The sequence below is a fragment of the Pipistrellus kuhlii genome, unplaced genomic scaffold, assembly GCF_014108245.1.
Source record: "Pipistrellus kuhlii isolate mPipKuh1 unplaced genomic scaffold, mPipKuh1.p scaffold_m20_p_3, whole genome shotgun sequence".
NCBI classification, from domain to species: Eukaryota; Metazoa; Chordata; class Mammalia; order Chiroptera; family Vespertilionidae; genus Pipistrellus; species Pipistrellus kuhlii.
This window is the reverse complement of record NW_023425529.1, coordinates 21,958,635-21,978,064: the sequence shown is the minus strand read 5'-3', so window position 1 is coordinate 21,978,064 and position 19,430 is coordinate 21,958,635. Positions and strand designations below refer to the sequence as shown.

Here is a 19,430-nt window from a genome sequence, read left to right as displayed (position 1 = left end):
TGGTCCACTGATTCTGAAAGAAATGGAGTCACAAGAAATTCACCAGGAAATTCAGGAATTGGATTGTTATGATGATGTTCCAGAAGATGATGACATGATTGTCATTGAATAAATGAGTAAATTCTTGATACTGTAGGATTCACAGTTTGTCTGGTTTGTGTTGATAACTACCATACTACCTTACCGTATACAGGTAATAAATTTCCTTTATTTTCATTTAACAATAAATGTGTACCGTATTCTTCTTCATGGAAAAATAAGACATCCCCTGAAAATAAGACCTAGCTCATCTTTGGGAGCAAAAATTAATATAAGACACTGTCTTATTTTCGGGGAAACAGGGTATATATAACTACTGATCCTGTAGAAATCAAACTAATAAAATAATTTTAGAAACAACTTTTTATCAATAAATTTATCAACTCAGCATATTTGTACAATGGAAAACTTATAAGCAAACACATACACAGAACAACATGGATACACCTCAACCCCATTATCTTTGATGGGGAGGAGACAAGCACAAAAGTCTCTATGGTATTCTAAAACTAGCAGAGCTAATTTATGGCGAGTGATAAAATCTGATCAGTGCTTATAAGTGGGGCAGAATTCAACCGGAATTCACTGTCAAAACTCATCACATTGTACATTTAAACACCTGAACTTTATTGAATATAAATTTACTTGAATAAAATTGATTAAAAAAAAATTTTAAATATCATAAAAATGGGAAGCATTGTGAATTTAGTTCAATTTTTTTTTAATTCTTCAAAATTTTAAAATTACTTCTTTTCTACTCTATATCTTCTTAACATAATAGGAAGCACAACTGTGGGCCAGGAAGTATGCTGGATGCTTCCACATAAGACACTGCACAAGACTGTGTCTTTAATTCATGCCAAGATCTAGCACAGTGCCTTTGAAAGACAGGGGGGGGGGGGGGGGGGGGGGGGGAAGAAGAAGAAGAAGAAAAAAAGGTGAAATCAGAAGACCTGGGTTCAAATAATGACTATATGCAATCTCTTAGTTTCATGACTGTAGACAGGAGACTTATTTTTAAACTTCACCAACTCAAGGAATGATATGCAGATTAAGAAATATTATTTTAAAGTAGGAAGTATGCAACGGTTAAATGAAGGACATAAACAACAACTTGGACAGGGAAAGAGTAGACAGGAAGTTGCAGGGGAGAGCCTGTTTCAAATCAGGCATTTGTCTGTGGACGGAGAGAGGAAAGGGTGGAACAGAGGAGCCCAAAGGAGATGACTTACTACCATGTTCCTGTCATGAACAGTAGGTGGAGTGATTAGGATAGGGTTGGCTGATGTCCCAGAATAAATATACTTTCATTACATCCTGAATGACAGCATTCTGGGCTAGCAATCCCTTGTCCTGACAAGGAGCATGAAAAGGGAGGCTCCTGTAGGTTCCTAAGAGTTGCCGACAGTCTTCTATTACTACACATCATGTAATGCCAACATGATTGATGACCACCCATTCTTTCTCATCCTTAGGTTTTCAGAAATTCTGCTATGAATGAGAAGAGATCTGGATACGGCAGCAGTGACCAGAGCATCATTAATGCCTAGTAGGCTGACCTTCAGTAGAGTTCCAGGGAACAGTGTTAGTCTGACAGAGTATTCTAAAAGTACATGAGTATAAAAATCTGGAGGGTGACCTCAAAGATGCCCAGTTTTAAGACCTAAAAAGTCTGTATTGCCCTACCTGGTTTGGTTCAGTGGATTAAGCATCGGCCTGTGGACTGAAGGGTCCTAGGTTTTATTCTGGTCAAGGGCATGTACCTTAACTGTGGGCACATCCCCAGTAGGGAGTCTGCAGGAGGTGGCTGATCAGTGTTTCTAACTCTTTATTCCTCTCCCTTCCTCTCTCTAAAAAAAATAAAATAAAATAATAAAATAAAATAAAATATAAAATATGTGTTTGTTTTTTTTAAAAAGTCTCGTATCTTCACCCAAATATGGAGCCACTTGTAATTCAATACTCGATCACAGAATAGTGTGACAAGTTATCTGATTAAATTTTAACAGAATGCAATGGGGGCACACAGAAGCTATAATGAACCAAGTAGTGGGGGAAGAAGCAGTACTGGGACCCAGTCTCAAGAAGAGTGACACCTGTGCTGAATCCAAAGATTAATAAGAAGTTATTTGGGCAAAAAATATGTCAAGGCAAGGGGCACAGCACAAACAAAGACTCAAAAGGGTTGGACGGTGATATTCACCGAAAACTGCAAGCAATTCCACAGAACTGGAGCAGATGGAGTGAAGGGAGAATGGGGAGATGGCAGAAGCCCAGGCTGGGTCTTGGGAAGGACCACTGTAAAAATCAGGCTGGAGGAACTTACAGTCTACCTTGAAGACAAAGGAAAGTCACTGCAGGATTTTAGTCAAGGAGTACCACAATCAAATAGATCATTTCTAAGAGATCATTCTGGCAACAGTGTGAGAACAGACTGGAAGGAGATGAACGTAGTCATGGGAACACTGGTTAGGAGACCACTGAGGAGACCCCTGTGGGAATGACAGTGGCCTAGCACAGCAGCACTCAGAATGGAGAGGAGATACAGGAATGAGGTCGAACTCCCAAGACTTACTCACTGATTCATGTGAAGGTGAGAGAGAGAAGGAATCAAGCAGGTCTCAAGCTCAGATGGACAGGCCTCCTGTCCACCAAAAGAAAGAATATGTCAACTTCTATTTGAAAGTATCAAAAACAATGATTCAGGACTACATTTCAGGAAAAAAAAGAATTAACAGAAAAGCACAGGTTTCCTTAGACAGTATGGATACTCTATACCCAAGAAAACACTTAAATTCACAGAGAGGAATAAGCCAGAGTTAAAGAAATCCCTAATATGTTGATGAATGAATAGTAATCGAAGAATAACACAGTGGGCAATTCACTAACAAGAGCGCCATCTACTGCCATATCAGGATAGTGCAGCAATGACATGCCAACAAAGAGTGGAGAAGGAAGCTAAGTGCTTGGACACTTCACATTGTATGTGTAGTCCCTGAATATCTGATACCCCCTCCCCGCCCCAAAATCCAAGTGGTTAGCACTTTCAGCTAATAGCCAAATGTTTTCACTTGCTTGTGAAACATCAATTCAGTTGATATGATCATTTGAATAGAATATGCTTACCTGCCATCATTGCTATCATGCTGGCTTTATAGACATTAGTGAGCGATCCAAGTTCTCCTGTTGCTAAGATGGTTTTCAGATGAGCCTTCCCACAGGCCTTTCGAAACTGACGGATCTCATCATACAGGGCTGGGGGAGGAAATAATTGAGGCCGTTACAAAGCAGGCAAGTGATAACATGACTTGGCAGCCGTTTAGAGCTGGTAGAGCCCATCTCAGATTTAGGAAATATAAAACATTTGTCACTTTCTAAAAATCGCCCTAATTTAATATTGCCTGGAGCATTCTGTTGCAGTTCACATTCTGTTACAAGTAATGCTTCGTTTGCTACCACGAAACAGTTTCCAAGCTCTGGCCCGAGGTCCAGAGACATGAAGACTAAAAAAAAAATATATCATTATAATGACATGCAAATTACAAATAATTTCTACCTCTTCCCGATGAAGGTTACTTATAAGAAAAGTAACACACGGGGTGTACCACTTTGCAAACTAAAGAAAAAAATCCTCGGGTCCCTATTAACTCTCCCATTCACACCTAATAAGTTCTCCTGTAATATAAAGCAGGCCTTCCCTAAGAGCCCTGCTAACGACAATAAAGACATAATAGCTTGTCACATTATCTGCCAGGGTATGTGTCTGTATCTCTGATGAAAATGTGTCGAGGTGGCCTTGGATGTATGTGTGCAGAACCAGCTGTGGAGGGATTTACAGATGTGGCCTTGAACCTATTAACCCCTGACCCTAGAATCACGTCTGGCTTTCTTAGGCTCCACGCAGCACCCTCAAAGTAGCTCGGCCATACGCATATAAAGCTGTACACAACAAAATAAAGCCGAGAGGAAAAACAGTTCCTAGTTAAAGTAACAGAATTTTAGTCAACAAAATCAGTAGGGTAAGTATAAAATGTTTGAAAAAAATTATTGTACAATCATACATACATATATATATATATATATATATATATATATATATATATATAATTGATTTTCCACAGAGAGAAAGGGAGAGGGGTAGAGAGATAGAAATGTCGATGAGAGAGAAACATCGACCAGCTGCCTCCTGCACACCCCCTGCAGGGAATGTGCCTGAAACCAATGTACATGCCCTTGACCGGAATCAAACCTGGGACCTTTCAGTCCGCAGACCAACGCTCTACCCACTGAGCCAAACCGGTTTTGGCCGTACAGTCTTTTGTCCTGACACCAGTGGATGTGGGCTCTCACCCTGTATCAGCTTGGCCATATTCATTTCCTGAACTTGAGCCTACGGCAAAATATCAGGACTAAGGACAGGGTTTTGTCTTTCTTCTGTATGTGTGTTTCATAGGAAGTAGTTTTGTAAGCACACAGACTAAACTGAACAAGAAAGAAACATTCATAAGCATTTTTTAATACAATGAGAGCTCTGTACTTCATATGTTTCCTAAAGAATATATAAAGTACTTAAACATCAGCAAACTCAGTCAAATCTAAGAAAGTGATAGCAAGAGGCACAAAACTTGTCTTCCTAATCCCAGAAAACTTAACTTGAAGATAGAAAGGGAAAACTGGATACGAATAAAGTCAAATATTCTATCACAAGATGCTTGGTTAAGTTCAGTGTTTACTGCCACCAGACATGGTCTCACAGGTTTTTCAAGAAAAGATTGAATATTTTCACAAGTCCCTAAAAATCTCTAGTTTTAAGTACTAGAGAAGATCTGAGATGCCACACCACCTACTGTACCCTGCCCTTCCTTACTAAACTGTGATAAGATTATTACTCACACATCCAATCTGACAACATGTGAGAATGGATGGTGTAAACAGTACAAGACTATGTGATGATAACAATTTATATTCTTTTAACTCAGAGAATGAGTTATCGAATCTAAACAGAGAAAGTTGTTCTCGAAGAAGTAGTGACAAGGAAATTTCTTGATCTAAAAATTCAAGAATGCTAATCCACAATACAGTGTTGCCACCAAAAGCAAGCTGGAAGGTCAAGACAAACATAGATTTATTTTTTTAACTTTTTTTTGTTGTTGTTAGAGAGAGAGGAAGAAAGAAATATCAATGCGAGATGAAACATCGACCAGTTGTCTCCTGCATGACCCCCACTGGGGATCGAGCCCACAACTTGGGAATATGCCCTGACCGGGAATCAAACTAGCAACCTTTCTGTGCATGAGCCATCACCAGCCAGGGATAGACAAATGTAGACTTAAAATCCAACTCCACCACATACTGTAGGGCCCTGGGCAAGTTATTGCTCTTAGCCTCAATACCATCCTAAAAGTGTCAATAAGAACATTTATTTTATAGAGTTATTGTGAGGATTAAAAGAGAATATATATGAAAAGTACTTTGCACATTGCCTGACTTATTATAAGCACTCAAATCATGTATTCGTTATTTAGTTCAGAATTCTAGTAAAATGAGTTTCCATTAAGTGTTGTGTGATGCAAGCCAGGTCTTGTTTCTTGGCCTGATCCAACTCCTCGTACTACACTAAAAGTTTTTATATGGATTAGTGCTTACAATCAATCAATGAGCCATCAGATAAGGCTTGAAAATATTTTCTTACAGCATTTGTTAAACTGAACTTTGGCCTACATAACAAAGTTCTGGAAAACACTGATCCTGTTCATATTTATGCCATCCTTTTCCTAAAGAGTATTGCCTTTTGATATCCAGTGAATTTCCTCACTTACATTTAACCTCAACCAGAAAACCCAAATGTATTTTATAACTCAATTATCAGCTACCTAGGAGTAATGCTCTTTAATCCATGATCCAAAGAGAATGAAACAAAAATAATCACTTAGAACTTAACTGAATTTAGCTAGTATGCAACTAGTGCATTCTTAGTCTCTACCTGCCAACTCCTCAAATCATTCTACTGACCTGTTTCAACACATTAAGAGGGTCACATTTTTCTGAGCAAATATATTAATTAATGAGTTCAACATTGGGAAAGTTGTTGGTTCTTTCTCTTACTATTTCACCCAGAGTATCCCAGCACAATTAAATAAATAAATAAGTCTATCAAATGTGGCCTTTTAAAAATGTGGCCCGAAGGCCCAGAGCCCAGCACACCCACTGCACACCACAGCTACCGCACTCGCCGGCTGCAGGGACTCCACAGCAGCCCCCCCCCACGGATTCCAAAAATAACCTCCTGCCCTCGCTGGTATGGCTCCGTGAAGAGAGCGTCAGCCTGCGGACTGAAGGGTCCTGGGTGTGATTCCGGTCAAGGGCACGTACTTCAGTTGCAGGTTCCCCGACCCTGGTAGGGGCGTGTGCAGGAGGCAACCAATCGATGTGTCTCTCTCACATCAATGTTTCTCTCTGTCTTTCCCTCTCCCTTCCACTCTCTCTAAAAATCAATGGAAAAATATCCTCAGGTCGGGATTAACCTAAATAAATAAATAAATAAATAAATAAATAAATAAATAAATAATTGTGGCCCGAACACTGGCTGGTTTGGCTCAGTGGATAGAATGTCCGCCTGTGGACCGAAGGGTCCCAGATTTGATTCCTGGTCAAGGCACATGCCCAGGTTATGGGCTTGACCCACAGTGTGGGATGTGCAGGAGGCAGTCAATCAATGATTCTCATCATTGATGTGTCTATCTCTCACTCTCCCTCTCTTTTCCTCTCTGAAATCAATAAAAATATGTTTAAAACAAATTTTTTTTAAGTGGTCTGAGTACCCTAGCTGGTTTGGCTCCGTGGATACAGCATTAGCCTGTGGACTGAAAGGTCCCGAGTTCAATTCTGGTCAAGGGCACATCCCAGAATTATGGGCTTGATCCCCAGTAGGCAGAGTGCAGGAGGCAGCTGATCAATGATTTTCTCTCATCATTAATGTTTCTATCCCTCTCTCCCTTTCTCTTTCCCTCTGAAATCAATAAAAAAAACAAACATTTTTTTAAAGAAGTTTATTAAATAAATAAATAAATAAATAAATAAAAATACATGTGGGCTGGGCTACATCAAGTGACTACTTCAACCTGGGCCTTTGAATCCTAGTAAATGATACAAAGAAGACAGAATAGTTAGAGATTTTTATTAACAATGCAGCATCAGCCATAGCAGGGGATGCCAGAGTCCAGTGGCCACCAGCCAGCAGCATGTGACTGTATTGGCCAGTGGTGGCGGCGGCAGCAGTGGCCCTGGGACCAAGCTCTTCTGGGGGGTCAGTCTGGCTGTATCCTCTGCTCCCAGTCCTTTAAGATCCTACTAGTCTCCCAAGCCTGGTTTTTCAGGCTTCCTACTACTGCAATGAGTTACTATATATCCTCCTAATTAAGTCTTTTAGCTTAATTTAATTAGAATTGGTTTTTATTTGTTTTCAACTCAGAAGTCCAGCATAACAGATATTTACTGAGAAAGCATGGTAAAGCAGCTCATAGGGGGTGCCCTGGCTGCGTGGGCTCATAGCCTCGACATAAAACTAATTTGTTGTTTGGTTTGGGCAAGTTACCTAACCTTTGTCTCTGTTTCCTCATCTATAAAATGGGCATCATAGATAGAGGAACGAGCAACTCATGGAGTTATTTCAAGCATCAGATAGGTTACTACATATAAAATGCAAAAGACAATATCTGTCACATAGTTAACACCAAGGAATGGCGGCCACTTGTTTTCCTGTTGTTGTCAGCGGTAGAGTTGCTCTTACTGTGATGGCTGAGTGCTTGTGAGGTTCAGAGCACAGAGGGGCTGATAAAAGTAGAGGACACCATGACCTGTGTCCTGTGCATACAACCTCTTTGGGGCACTGGAAGAGCAGTCTGGGGAAACACGTTTACTATATCACAGACAATTTTTTTAACACCCAGATCCCATGCTCCTTTGGATAGCACAGACTCCTGGGATAATAAGACAGTTTGGCTCAGTGGATAGAGTGTTGGCCTGCAGACTGAAAGGTCCCGGGTTCAATTCCGGTCAAGGGCATGTACCTTGGTTGCGGGCACATCCCCAGTAGGGGGTGTGCAAGAGGCAGCTGATCAATGATTCTCTCTCAACGATGTTTCTAACTTTTTATCCCTCTCTCTTCTTCTCTGTAAAAAATCAATAAAATATATTTTTTTAAAAACCAAACTATAAAACAACTAAAAAAAAAAAAAAGACATTTGGGCTACTAACTAGCTTTGTAAACTTTTAGGAATTACTCAATTTTTTTTAAGCCTAATTACTCAGGAGCTGCAGTTTGCTCACATATTTTTTGTGAAGATTAAATATAATAATACATGTGGCTAGAACAGCACCAGGCATATAGAAAGCATTCAATCATTCAGTACTAGTTTTCCGTATTTTTTTCCTTAAATACAATACATACTTCCAGGAATTTCAAAAACTTTAAGAAACAAAATTAAGCAAGCCCTGCCCTAACACATATGGAAGTATAATTAGAATTTATAGATCTCACATATAAGAAAAATAGACCACCCCACTCCAGCATAAGCCACAGAAACCAGGAGAAGCGCTAGAAGAGGTGTCTACATAGTCTGGGCATCTTAGCATCACAATGATGGACACCTTGGAACCAGAGAGACGATGAACACAAATCCAACGACTTGCTGGCTGAAATGTAACCCAGTCTACCTCAAACCAGAATGTCCTTTAACATACTCAACTGTCACTTTCCAGGTAAACAAGCAAAACAATGCAAAAGCTAATGGAGGCTTCTGTACATTAGCAAGAAAGGACAGCAGATGTAGATTTACATAACTGCAATTGAGCTGTATATGTGGAGAGAATTACAAGTGCAGTGGTAAGTGCAAGAGATCCTCCTTCCAAAAAATTCTTCGCGCAGAATAGTTACTCAAAAGAATGAAAAGTCCCCTACATTTCAAAACATCTTCCTTTAAACATTTTCAAATTGTTTTCCGTGCGTCGAGAGACACTCTTTACCAGTGAGGGTGGGGAATTCTGGAGAACTTGGAAAACAGTCCGAGTACACCAAACCGGGCGAGGGAGACAGCCCTCAGGAAAAAGATATTGTTATATACAAGGAAATTAATCAAATAAGTAAATACACTGAGAATAACTGGAGCAAGATTTCTCACTGACAAGAAAGAGGGATATAAATATAGAAAGGGAGAAGCGAAAATAAAACATGTGATCCTGGCTTATCGTAAAAGTTGTCCATGGAAAGGCATGGGTTCTGGAATAAATAGATAGACGATAGACAGACAGATAGACAGACAGATAGATAGATAGGTGATAGATAGATAGATAGATAGATAGATAGATAGATAGATAGATAGATGATAGATAGATGTGTTTATATGGGTGCATTGTGTATATGTGAATATTCACATATTTCCTAAAGCTGTCCTCTGAGAAGGCCTGGAAACAATAACATCCCTAAACCACCTTCCATTGCATGGTCATAAATAATTTATTCAACCATTTTTCTATTACTAGCTATTTAAGGTTTCAGATCTTTTGCTCTTATAAACAATATTTTACTACTGTAAATATCCTTACCATTAAATCTATGTATATATCATGACCTTATTCCCTAGAGTACTTATTAACTTTTCTGCTCACATATTCACATAATACATATTCATTGTTAAAATCTCAAACATTACAAAAACTGAAAATTCCCCCATTAAAAACAAAGGAAGAAAAAAATAATTCTCCCACGTACCAGAAAAATAATAATTTGGAAGGCTATTATAAAAGATGACTGACAAATGAAAATGGAATTCAAACACCACGGCTGCAAATTAGTCAGAATAATGCAAAATTTAACAAAACACAATACGCCAGAGAAGTGGTTGGCACAGTGATGTCACATTAAAAACCTGATAATAAATGTTGTGACTTATAATGAGGTTCTCAGGAGTCGCGAGAGTGGGTGTACTAGAAACCCAGGCTATATTACATTGTAGATGCTTAATCAATACAGTGTCTCAACCAGCAGAAAGGGTTGTCTCCTGTCTGTTCTCCCTCATCCCTCCTGCTACTGCCACACTGATGAGGAGAGATGAAGGACACACCTGACCTTCTGCTCATCCTTCCCAGATTAAAAAAAAAAACAACAGGTGAGGGTGGAGTGCTCACTGTCAGGGATCAGAGAACTCAGCCGCCCTGGGACAGGTCTAATGCAGGCCCTGTGGATCCAAGTACTGGAGTAGCTCATCCTTTCCGCACCTGTCTTAATTTTTTAAAAAATCATTTTAAAGAACAGGGAACTTATACAACTTAATAAAAGGAAGACAAATGACCCAATAAAAAAAAATGGGCAATGGACCTAAATAAAACCTTTTTGAAAGAAGACGGAAGGAAAACCAAAAGACATGTGAAAACATACTCAAAGTCACTAATTACCCAAGAGATGCAAATCAAAACGACAATGCAGTACCACCTCACACCTGTAAGAATGGCTATCATCAACAAATCAACAAACGACAAGTGCTGGCAAGGTTGCGGAGAAAAAGGAACCCTGTACACTGCTGGTGGAAATGCAGACTGGTGCAGCCACTGTGGAGAACAGTATGGAGTTTCCTCACAAAACTGAAAATGGAACTCCCATTTAACCCAGTAATAAAAACCACTGCTAGGAATATATCCCAAGAAACTAGAAACACCAATAAAAAGGATATATGCATCCCTATGTTCATAGCAGCACAATTCACCATAGCTAAGATTTGGAAACAGCCTAAATGCCCATCAGCAGAGGAGTGGATTAGAAAACTATATTACATCTACACAATGGAATACTGTGCTGCCATAAAAAAGAAGGAATTCCTACCATTTGCAGCAGCGTGGATGGACCTGGAGAACATTATGTTAAGTGAAATAAGCCAGGCAATGGAAGAAAAATACCACATATCACTCATTTATGGAAAATAAAGAACATTATAACCTGATGAATAAAAAGATAGATACAGAGGCAGTAAAACACCAAACAGACTGTCAAATTACAGCGGGAAGGCTGGGGAATGTTGAGAGGTGGGCAAAGAGATCAACCAAAGGACTTGTATGCGTGCATATAAGCACACCAATGGACACAAGACATTGGGGGTGGGGAGGATGAGATGAGGGCATGCGGCAAGGGTTAGGGGAGTCTGGGGAAAGGTCAATTGGGGGGAAAAATAGAGATATATGTACTACTATATGAAATACTTTAAATAATTAAAAAAGGAAAATATTTGAGAGAGGAAGAGAGAGAGAGAAATATCAGTTTGTTGTTCTATTTATTATACATCCACTGGTTGCTTCTTGTATGTGCCCTGCCTGGGGATCGAACCCGCAACACTGGCATACTGAGATGACACTCTAACCAACTGAACTACTGGTTAGGGCCATCCGGCACCTGTTTTAAAGAGCATCCAAAATAGGTGGAAACTGACTCTACCTTCTGCTCCCTGGGTCAGCAGTAACTTGCATCTATAGCATTTTATTTTCTCTATTTAGAATTATCTGTTCCTCTCCAGCTCCCACCTTAAAGAAAAATATATTCTTAATCTTCAGGCTGCTGGCAGTGAGTTAAGTTTTCTGGAAAAGCACTGTTCCAGACATAGAAGACTATGTTAGTAGTTTTTTTCTGTTAGTAAAGCTTTCCTGTACAGAAATTATGATCTAAGGAAGAACCTCAGTGTTTAAAGACTGTGTTTCCCATCTAAAAGTCGTAAACTGGATTTCCTTTTATAGTTCGTGCTATTCAAAGGCACTTAAAAAATAATTGTTAATGAACATATCTAAGCAATTATTTTTTGAGTACCGGAAAGATGTTCAACACTGTAGAAGAATGGCCTGAAAATCATTCTTATGAAAATTATATGTACAGTAAAACACCTAATATAAATTGTACAGCAACCTTTTAAACTAAAAAAGTCACAATGTTCAAAAACAGTTTTCTGCCACCAAGGCCTCTAATTAATCTTGTCTGAGTGAAACAGAGATGAGCTCAAACACCAGGCAATGAAACAACCTACAAGAAATAAAACACACATTTTGGTCAACAGTATTTGAAGTTTTGAGCATCAAAACAAACACTATAAAAGCGCACAGCTGCCAGAAGTATCTCTAGCATTTTCTGTTACAAACAACTCCCAAACTGAGCAAGCACAGATTACAGCTGATGTGATTCTTCCCGAGAACGTGTCTAGCGATGTGGAGATGGCTTTTCTCGTTGATACTATGATTAACAGCTCTACAAAACAAAGACAAACACCAATTTCTCTTAAGGGATGCTCTTTCTACCATCCCTCTTGTGTAAAAATAAGTGAACACGAAAAATAAATCGGTGCCCAGATTCAAGATCTTCAGGATCCACTAGGGTCTGACACAATGACGGACACAGTAGCATTGGCCCGAATGTTTCATTCTCTCACCCTAAAACTCTTGATTGCCAGGAGGCGGGTAGTCCTCAGACAAGTTCAGAAGAGCAACTCGGGGCTGCGGCACTGAGGGGGTGAAAGGAAACAGGAGACGAACAATATTTCCAGTTGCTACACTGAGCATACAGTTCTGGGGAAATGTCACAGACCAGGCCCCTTTTGGGTCATTTCTGTCTGTGTTCCTGGGCCAAATGGGTTTCCGAACACGAGGAAAGACAGCACCAGGTCTGGGGCTCAAGGAACTAGAAGGCTGTTGGGCAAGGCTGAATCTGACAGCATTTCTATGTCCCTGGTAATTTATTGTAGTAGGTACGGATGTGCAGCAGAGAGAGGTCATAAAGAGGTAAAAAATGAACACCTCTGTATATTTACAGAGCACGGAATACACCTAATTTTCAAAACCTGCTTGGCAAGATTTGAGATGAAGAATCTCTTCTGGGATTCATCAAAGAATGGTTTAAGGATGCACCTTAGATGTCAACTTCAACATCGTCGTTAAAAAAACACAGTATTGCAGGGGCTTTTCGTGGGAATGATAGCCACAGACAATAAAAACGCCAAATATAAACTCACAGGCCACTGATGCTCTCAAGGGCTGTGGAGATCCTTAAGTCTTATCCCCCCATACTGGTAGCTTATTGAAATGGAGGAGAGGCAAGTGTTTGCCCAAAGTCTAAGGGTAAGTTAACAAAATTAGAGACTGAAGCCCAAACCCTTAGAGTTCCACCGCAGTGACTCCATGCCTGTGCTTGTTCACATACTCTCCTCAGCAGAAGGGAGAGGGGGAAAGCGGAGGAATGCAGCTGGACAGGAGGGAGTCGTCTGGGTGGAGCAACGGGATGATCAACTCACACACATTATCTCATTTAATCCCTATTACGGCCCTGTGACGTAGAAGCCATTATTGCCGCTTTACAAAAGAAACAGAAGGCACAGAGAAGGAACTTGCCCAAGAGAAAAGAGCTACTCATGGTAGTGCCTTGACTGCAACCAAGGTCTGTCTAATGCAAAGCCTCGGCTCTCAGTTCTTCTGTCTCCCACCTTCCCTTCCTGCTCCGCAGGGAACGCGTTCTGGGTCTGAGTCCCATGATTCCTGGCCTTCCTGGCTGGCCGGCTGGGTGCCCTCAACTCTACTACAGGCCGGCACAGCCGTCCCCCCCACCCCCCAACCACAAGCTGGCGTGGGGGGGAGGGGGGGATGCACAAGATTCTGTGAGGAGAGGTGCTGGGGCAAGTCATCTGAAAATCTGTCAGTCATAAGAACACAGAGAACAGACTGATGGCTGCCCAAGGGAAGGGGGATGGAGGGCTGGGTGAAAAAGGTGAAGGGATTAAGAACTACAAATTGGCAGTTTAAAATAGTCCTGGGGATATAAAGTACAGCATAGGGAATATAGTCAATGATCTATGTTATAAAAGGCCTGTGGGCCTGACGCTGTAATGACCACAGACCAGTGCAGGTGGGTGTGCTGGGCCTCTTAGTATTGTAATGACTATGTATGGTGCCAGGTGGGTACTAGAAATATCACACCGGAAACTAATACAAAATAACAGTAATTGAACAATAAAATTGAAAGTTCTAAAAAAAACAAAACACAAAACCATGTCTGCCAGGTAATTCGGAGGACCAGCAATACAACCCACACCCTCGGCAGTTAAAATAACTGCCCCGAGCGATGCGAGGTGGTGTACCTCTCTGTGCCCAGATGGAAAGAGTCGAGGGAAACATTGGCAGGGAAGGACAGTGCCATAGGAGCGAAGCAGGATGTGATAGCAAAAAGTTTAACAGCAAAGGGCCAGACAAAGCAACACCAATAATGTTTAAATGTAAAGACCTATGAAGTCAGAAAGCACAGCCATCTGGCCCGTGAGCTGTGGAGCAATTCATCTCAGACATCTCCGCCCCCAAGAGAATCATTGTGCTCCAGTATAACTCAGCCATGGCCACGACGGTGCTGAAATAAAACTGTGTTTAATAGAAAGTGTTTAAGTTGGAGAGATGTACTGTACTTTCTCCACCCCCACCCTCCCCCAAAATGTCTAGATTCTCTGCTTGGATCAAGATTCACTGATTTCCGAATGTCTGCTCATGTGAAAAGGATGGACAAAAAGCAACAGAGTTTCATGGGGAAACGGAACATGAGTTCAGGAGTCAGACAAGACTCAGGCTCTGACACTGTGGAGGTATGGAAGTCTTCGGCAGAGGGAATGTGGCGTAAGTCAGCGAAGAGAGGAGAGTGTGTGTGCAGCAGCGGCGGAGGGAAGTCGCAGAGCTGGCTAGGCTAGAACCCAGGACCACCGACTCTCAGGGATGCCAGAGGAGGCAGAGAAGCTTGTCAACGAGATGCAGGAGAAACCAGAATCATGGAGGAAAACCTGAAAGACGTACAGTCACCAAAACCATGGCAATGGAGTATTTCCAGCATGTGTCACATGATGAAGAACAATAAAGCTAAGTAGAAGGAAGAGGATCCCCTGGACACAGTGAAATGAGAGGGCATCAGTATCTAGAACAGATTCAAGAGAAACAACTACATCTGAATCAAGAATTTTAGCCATCAGGGGGAGAACAGGAAGGGAAATTTAGCAGGGGACAAAGAGGGAAGCTGGCACGTGGGGTTGTCAATGAATAAGAAAAGCTTGCATATGTCTGATGCTAATGAGAATGAGCAAGTAAAGGGAGGCTAAAGAAACAGGAGCGGGGGGAAAGGCCAATAAATGGAGTAAGGCCTCTGAAAATGTGGAAGAAAATGAAAGCCCCATCATAGCAGAGGGATTGGATGGAGAGGAAGTACAAAGGGAAGCAGATCTGATGCCAGGACCTGAGGGAGTTCCTGTCTAATGCTTTCTTTCTTCTCTGAGAAGTAGCAGGTAGGTCTTCTGCTAAGAGTGAAGGAGCCTCCAGGTGGGCAGAAGAGTAAAAAGTCCGAAAACAGTAGAGATTTTAAATCATCACCATGGAGAATCCAAGAAGAGAAAGATGAGACCCCTCCAGTCTCCTCTTTGAATTCATATCCTAAACTGGGGACCCCTGTGACCATAGGAATGGTTGAGATGCACTCTGAATGCCAGATTTTTAAAAATGGGATTCTTGCCGAAACCAGTTTGGCTCAATGGATACAGCGTCGGTCTGTGGACTGAAAGGTCCCAGGTTCGATTCCGGTCAAGGGCATGTACCTTGGTTGAGGGCACATCCCCAGTGGAGGATGCAGCTGGCCGATGAGTCTCTCTCATCGACGTTTCTGACACTCTCTCTCTCTCTCTCTCTCTCTCTCTCTCTCTCTCTCTCTCTCCCTTCCTCTCTGTAAAATATCAATAAAATATATTTAAAATAAAATAAAAATGGGATTCTTTCTTTCTTTAACCAGGTCCTACATACCCTCAGTACACAGAGAAGGATCCAGATTTGAATGTGTAATAGCCTGACAGACATTTCCATCAACAAATTCCAAGAAATCAATTTTAGACTCATATTTTAATAAATGGCCAATATTAAAACCTAACACTGAAAATACACAATATGTAATCAAATTGAGAACTGAAAGACAAAAACTGCAGTGGAAAAAGTCCTAAGTCATTGCTGATTTCTATTTATAATAGAATTACATTTCTAATATTAAATGTTACTTTTCCATTTGTTTTGGGTCAAGAGGTTATTAACACCATAAAAAAGGGTTAATAGAAAAATATGATCTAGGACAAAAATGTGTTATTGTATTTTGCATGAATGCCTGTTATTGGGAAATTACCAGTTCTTAAAAACAACCATTCCTAGACCATTAAGAGACTGCCAATTACATCAAAACCCATCTCCTTCTGTATTTTATTTTCCAATTAATAATATTCTAGAGACAAAAGCACAGGTTACAATATAAGCTATACTTCTATATCTACAACTATTTTTTTTAAACTTAAAAAAAAAACTTTTATTAATTAACAGGTATTACAGCCACAAAACAAAAATAATGCAATAAAACAATAATATGTAAACAAGAAAAATATCATAAAATTACAAATATAAAAGTAGAAGTAATTTTTTAATCAATAAAATAATTGGAAGGTAAAGTTGATAAAAATCTTCCAGAAATTAGTACAGAAACTTAATGATGAAAAACTAAAAAGTAGAGGATCCACACCATTATCAAATGCCTCAATACAAAGGACAGAGAAAAATCCTAAAAACATCCAGAGAAAAACACAAGGAATCACAATGGTGGTGGATTTCTTAAAAGTTACACTGGAAGCTGAAAGACACTGGAGAAATGACTTCAAGATTTCAAAGAAAATCAAACCTAGACTCACAACACCTGGACACACTTTCATGCCCATGTGACACTAGAACAGAGGTATTGCCAGGTGTGTGAAGTACAGTAGACATTACTTACACCACATGTGTCAAACACAAGGCCCGCGGGCCAAATCCGTCCCGCCAGGCCTTGCAATGTGGCCCGCACTGCGCTGTCATCACTGCACTCCGCTGCGTTTCCATCACAATGACAGTTTATGACTGTTCAGTAAACCATTCGGCCTGCGATTTAGGCTGGATTTTAGATTTTGGCCCCTTCTCTGATTGAGTTCAACACCCCTAACTTACACCAATATTCATTTTTCCTTTCCTTCCTACCTTGTTTCCCAGAAAATAAGACAGTGTCTTATATTAATTTTTTCTCCCAAAGTTGCGCTAGGTCTTATTTTCAGGGGATGTCTTATCTTTCCATGCACTATGTCTTATTTTTGAGGAAACACGGTAGTACCCAGAAGACTACACTTTCCCGATTTCTCAAAGTTAGGTGAGGCCATGCAGAAGTGACATGTGCCATTCCTGCCGAAGCATTAAAGAGAGGTGTGAGTGCCAAGTGTTCTGAAGAGGCCTAGTGTTGAGATGGTAGAGCCACAAGATCGAAGCAGTTTGGATCACTGAGAGGCCACCGGAAAGACAGCTGACCTGGAGAGGTAAAATCTACTTCTTTACTATCTATAATAATAGAAGTGTAATATGCTAATTAGACCAGATGTCCTTCCTGATGACCTTCTGGATGAAGCCGGGGCTGCGAGAGAAGCCGGGTCCCGGGTGCCAGAGGGAAGCCATTGCTGGCAGCCAGGGGTAGGAAGGCCTACTCTTGCACGAATTTCATGCATCGGGCCTCTAGTCTAATTATAAAAGATAATAGTGTATTACTGGAATAGGCAACATCCTATTGTAATCAGAGTGAAAGTAAATCATGAATCTCAAAGGTGAATATGAAATTATATTCATAGGAGCTATGTCACGAACAGAAGTAAATACAGACTTAGCAGACATTAATAATTCCACATCCTAAAAAATCCACAAGGATTAACATATAAAAGGGAAATTTCCTCCATCATATTAAAATACTTTGCATAAAAGACTTGCCTAGAGTGATTATTGCATTGATTAACAAAACAATACAGAACAGGATAAAAGTTAATAATCTAATGCATGGAAATAACTATTCACCTAAACACTCAAAAGGATCTAAAAAGCTCATGCAGGTTGGCAAATTCCAGGATTTATCAGGGGCACAAGGATGAGTGATCTTAACCATGGCTTCTCCTAGGTCAGTGGTTGGTAAACTCATTAGTCAACAGAGCCAAATATCAAGAGTACAACAATTGAAATTTCTTTTGAGAGCCAAATTTTTTAAACTTAAACTATATAGGTAGGTACAATGTTATTAAATTAATTAGGGTACTCCTAAGCTGGCCTTTGCTAAAAACTCAAGGGGCCTAAGAGCCGAATGTGGCTCTCAAGCTGCAGTTTGCCGACCACTGTACTAGATTCGCCCTCCAATCCAATCACTTGTGATGTGGATCAATAATTCCAAAATGTGCTGCCTCTGAACAGATTCCCACCATTTCGTCCACCAGGGAAGAACTCTGTCTCCCTTATAGGTGAGGACATGCACCTACCTTCCCACTGGCCGGTCAGCACCAGGGTCCTGTTAATTACCACATCGATCTCCATAGCTCCATCTTCCACGGCCAATTTGATCTCTTCTAATCGTGTTTTTAAATGGGTCTGTCCAGCTGGAAAGCCAGTGGCCACTAGTAGAGAGTGGAAAGAAGAAAAGAAAGGAAGGAACGTCATTTGGTCAACAAAGAATTTCAGACAAAATAAATCAGCATTTAAAGACCAAAGCATTAATGACACTTTAAGAACTTCATGAATATCCTGATAAGTGAGGTGTGAAAAAGCAGAATGTTATCGCATATTGTATTGGCATTGGGACAGACATCAGCATTTATAGCCTCTTGTCTAGAAGACCTGAAATCAAGTTGCTTCAGAGATGCTCATGAGGGTACTCCGAACAAATAACAATTTAAAAAATGTCATCATCACACTGGTGCTCATGAAATAGTAGCTGAATCCCTACCTTGATATCAGGACAGTAATTACATGTATGCATCCTACTCAGCTGGCCCTCAATGTGGTTTTTTGAGGGGTTTTTTTAGATTTATTTTTTAAAAATATATTTTATTGATTTTTTTACAGAGAGGAAGAGAGTGGGATAGAGAGTTAGAAACATCGATGAGAGAGAGTCATCGATCAGCTGCCTCTTGCACACCCTCTACTGGGGATGTGCCCGCAACCAAGGTACATGCCCTTGACCGGAATTGAACCTGGGATCTTTCAGTCCACAGGCCGACGCTCTGTCCACTGAGCCAAACCAGTTTTGGCTGTTTTTTATTTACCATTCACATTTTCAGCCATCGTAACCACATTGTAAGGTAGGTTCCTCCCAATGCCTATCTTAAAACACCAGCTGAGCAGATAGGAATAAAGGGAAGAGAATAAAGAAAAAGCGCCTGATCGGTCCACAAAACTGGTGCAGGGTCAGAGCTGGGAAGGGCAGGGCCAAGTATAAAGAAAATGAAAATACAACTACAGTTTTGAAAAAGGGT

The 19,430-nt window shown here is 40.6% G+C and overlaps 1 protein-coding gene across 1 annotated transcript in view; it reads right to left on the bottom strand.

The window, feature by feature from the left end:
* The window catches only part of DERA (deoxyribose-phosphate aldolase), a 98,889-nt gene that overhangs the window by 44,162 nt on the left and 35,297 nt on the right, over positions 1-19,430 (bottom strand). Inside the window, exons 5-6 of the mRNA XM_036455390.2 lie at positions 18,438-18,572; positions 3,166-3,294 (exon numbers count right to left, since the gene is read on the bottom strand). Coding sequence (XP_036311283.1) covers positions 3,166-3,294; positions 18,438-18,572 — 264 coding nt within the window. The remainder of the gene's footprint in view (positions 1-3,165; positions 3,295-18,437; positions 18,573-19,430) is intronic.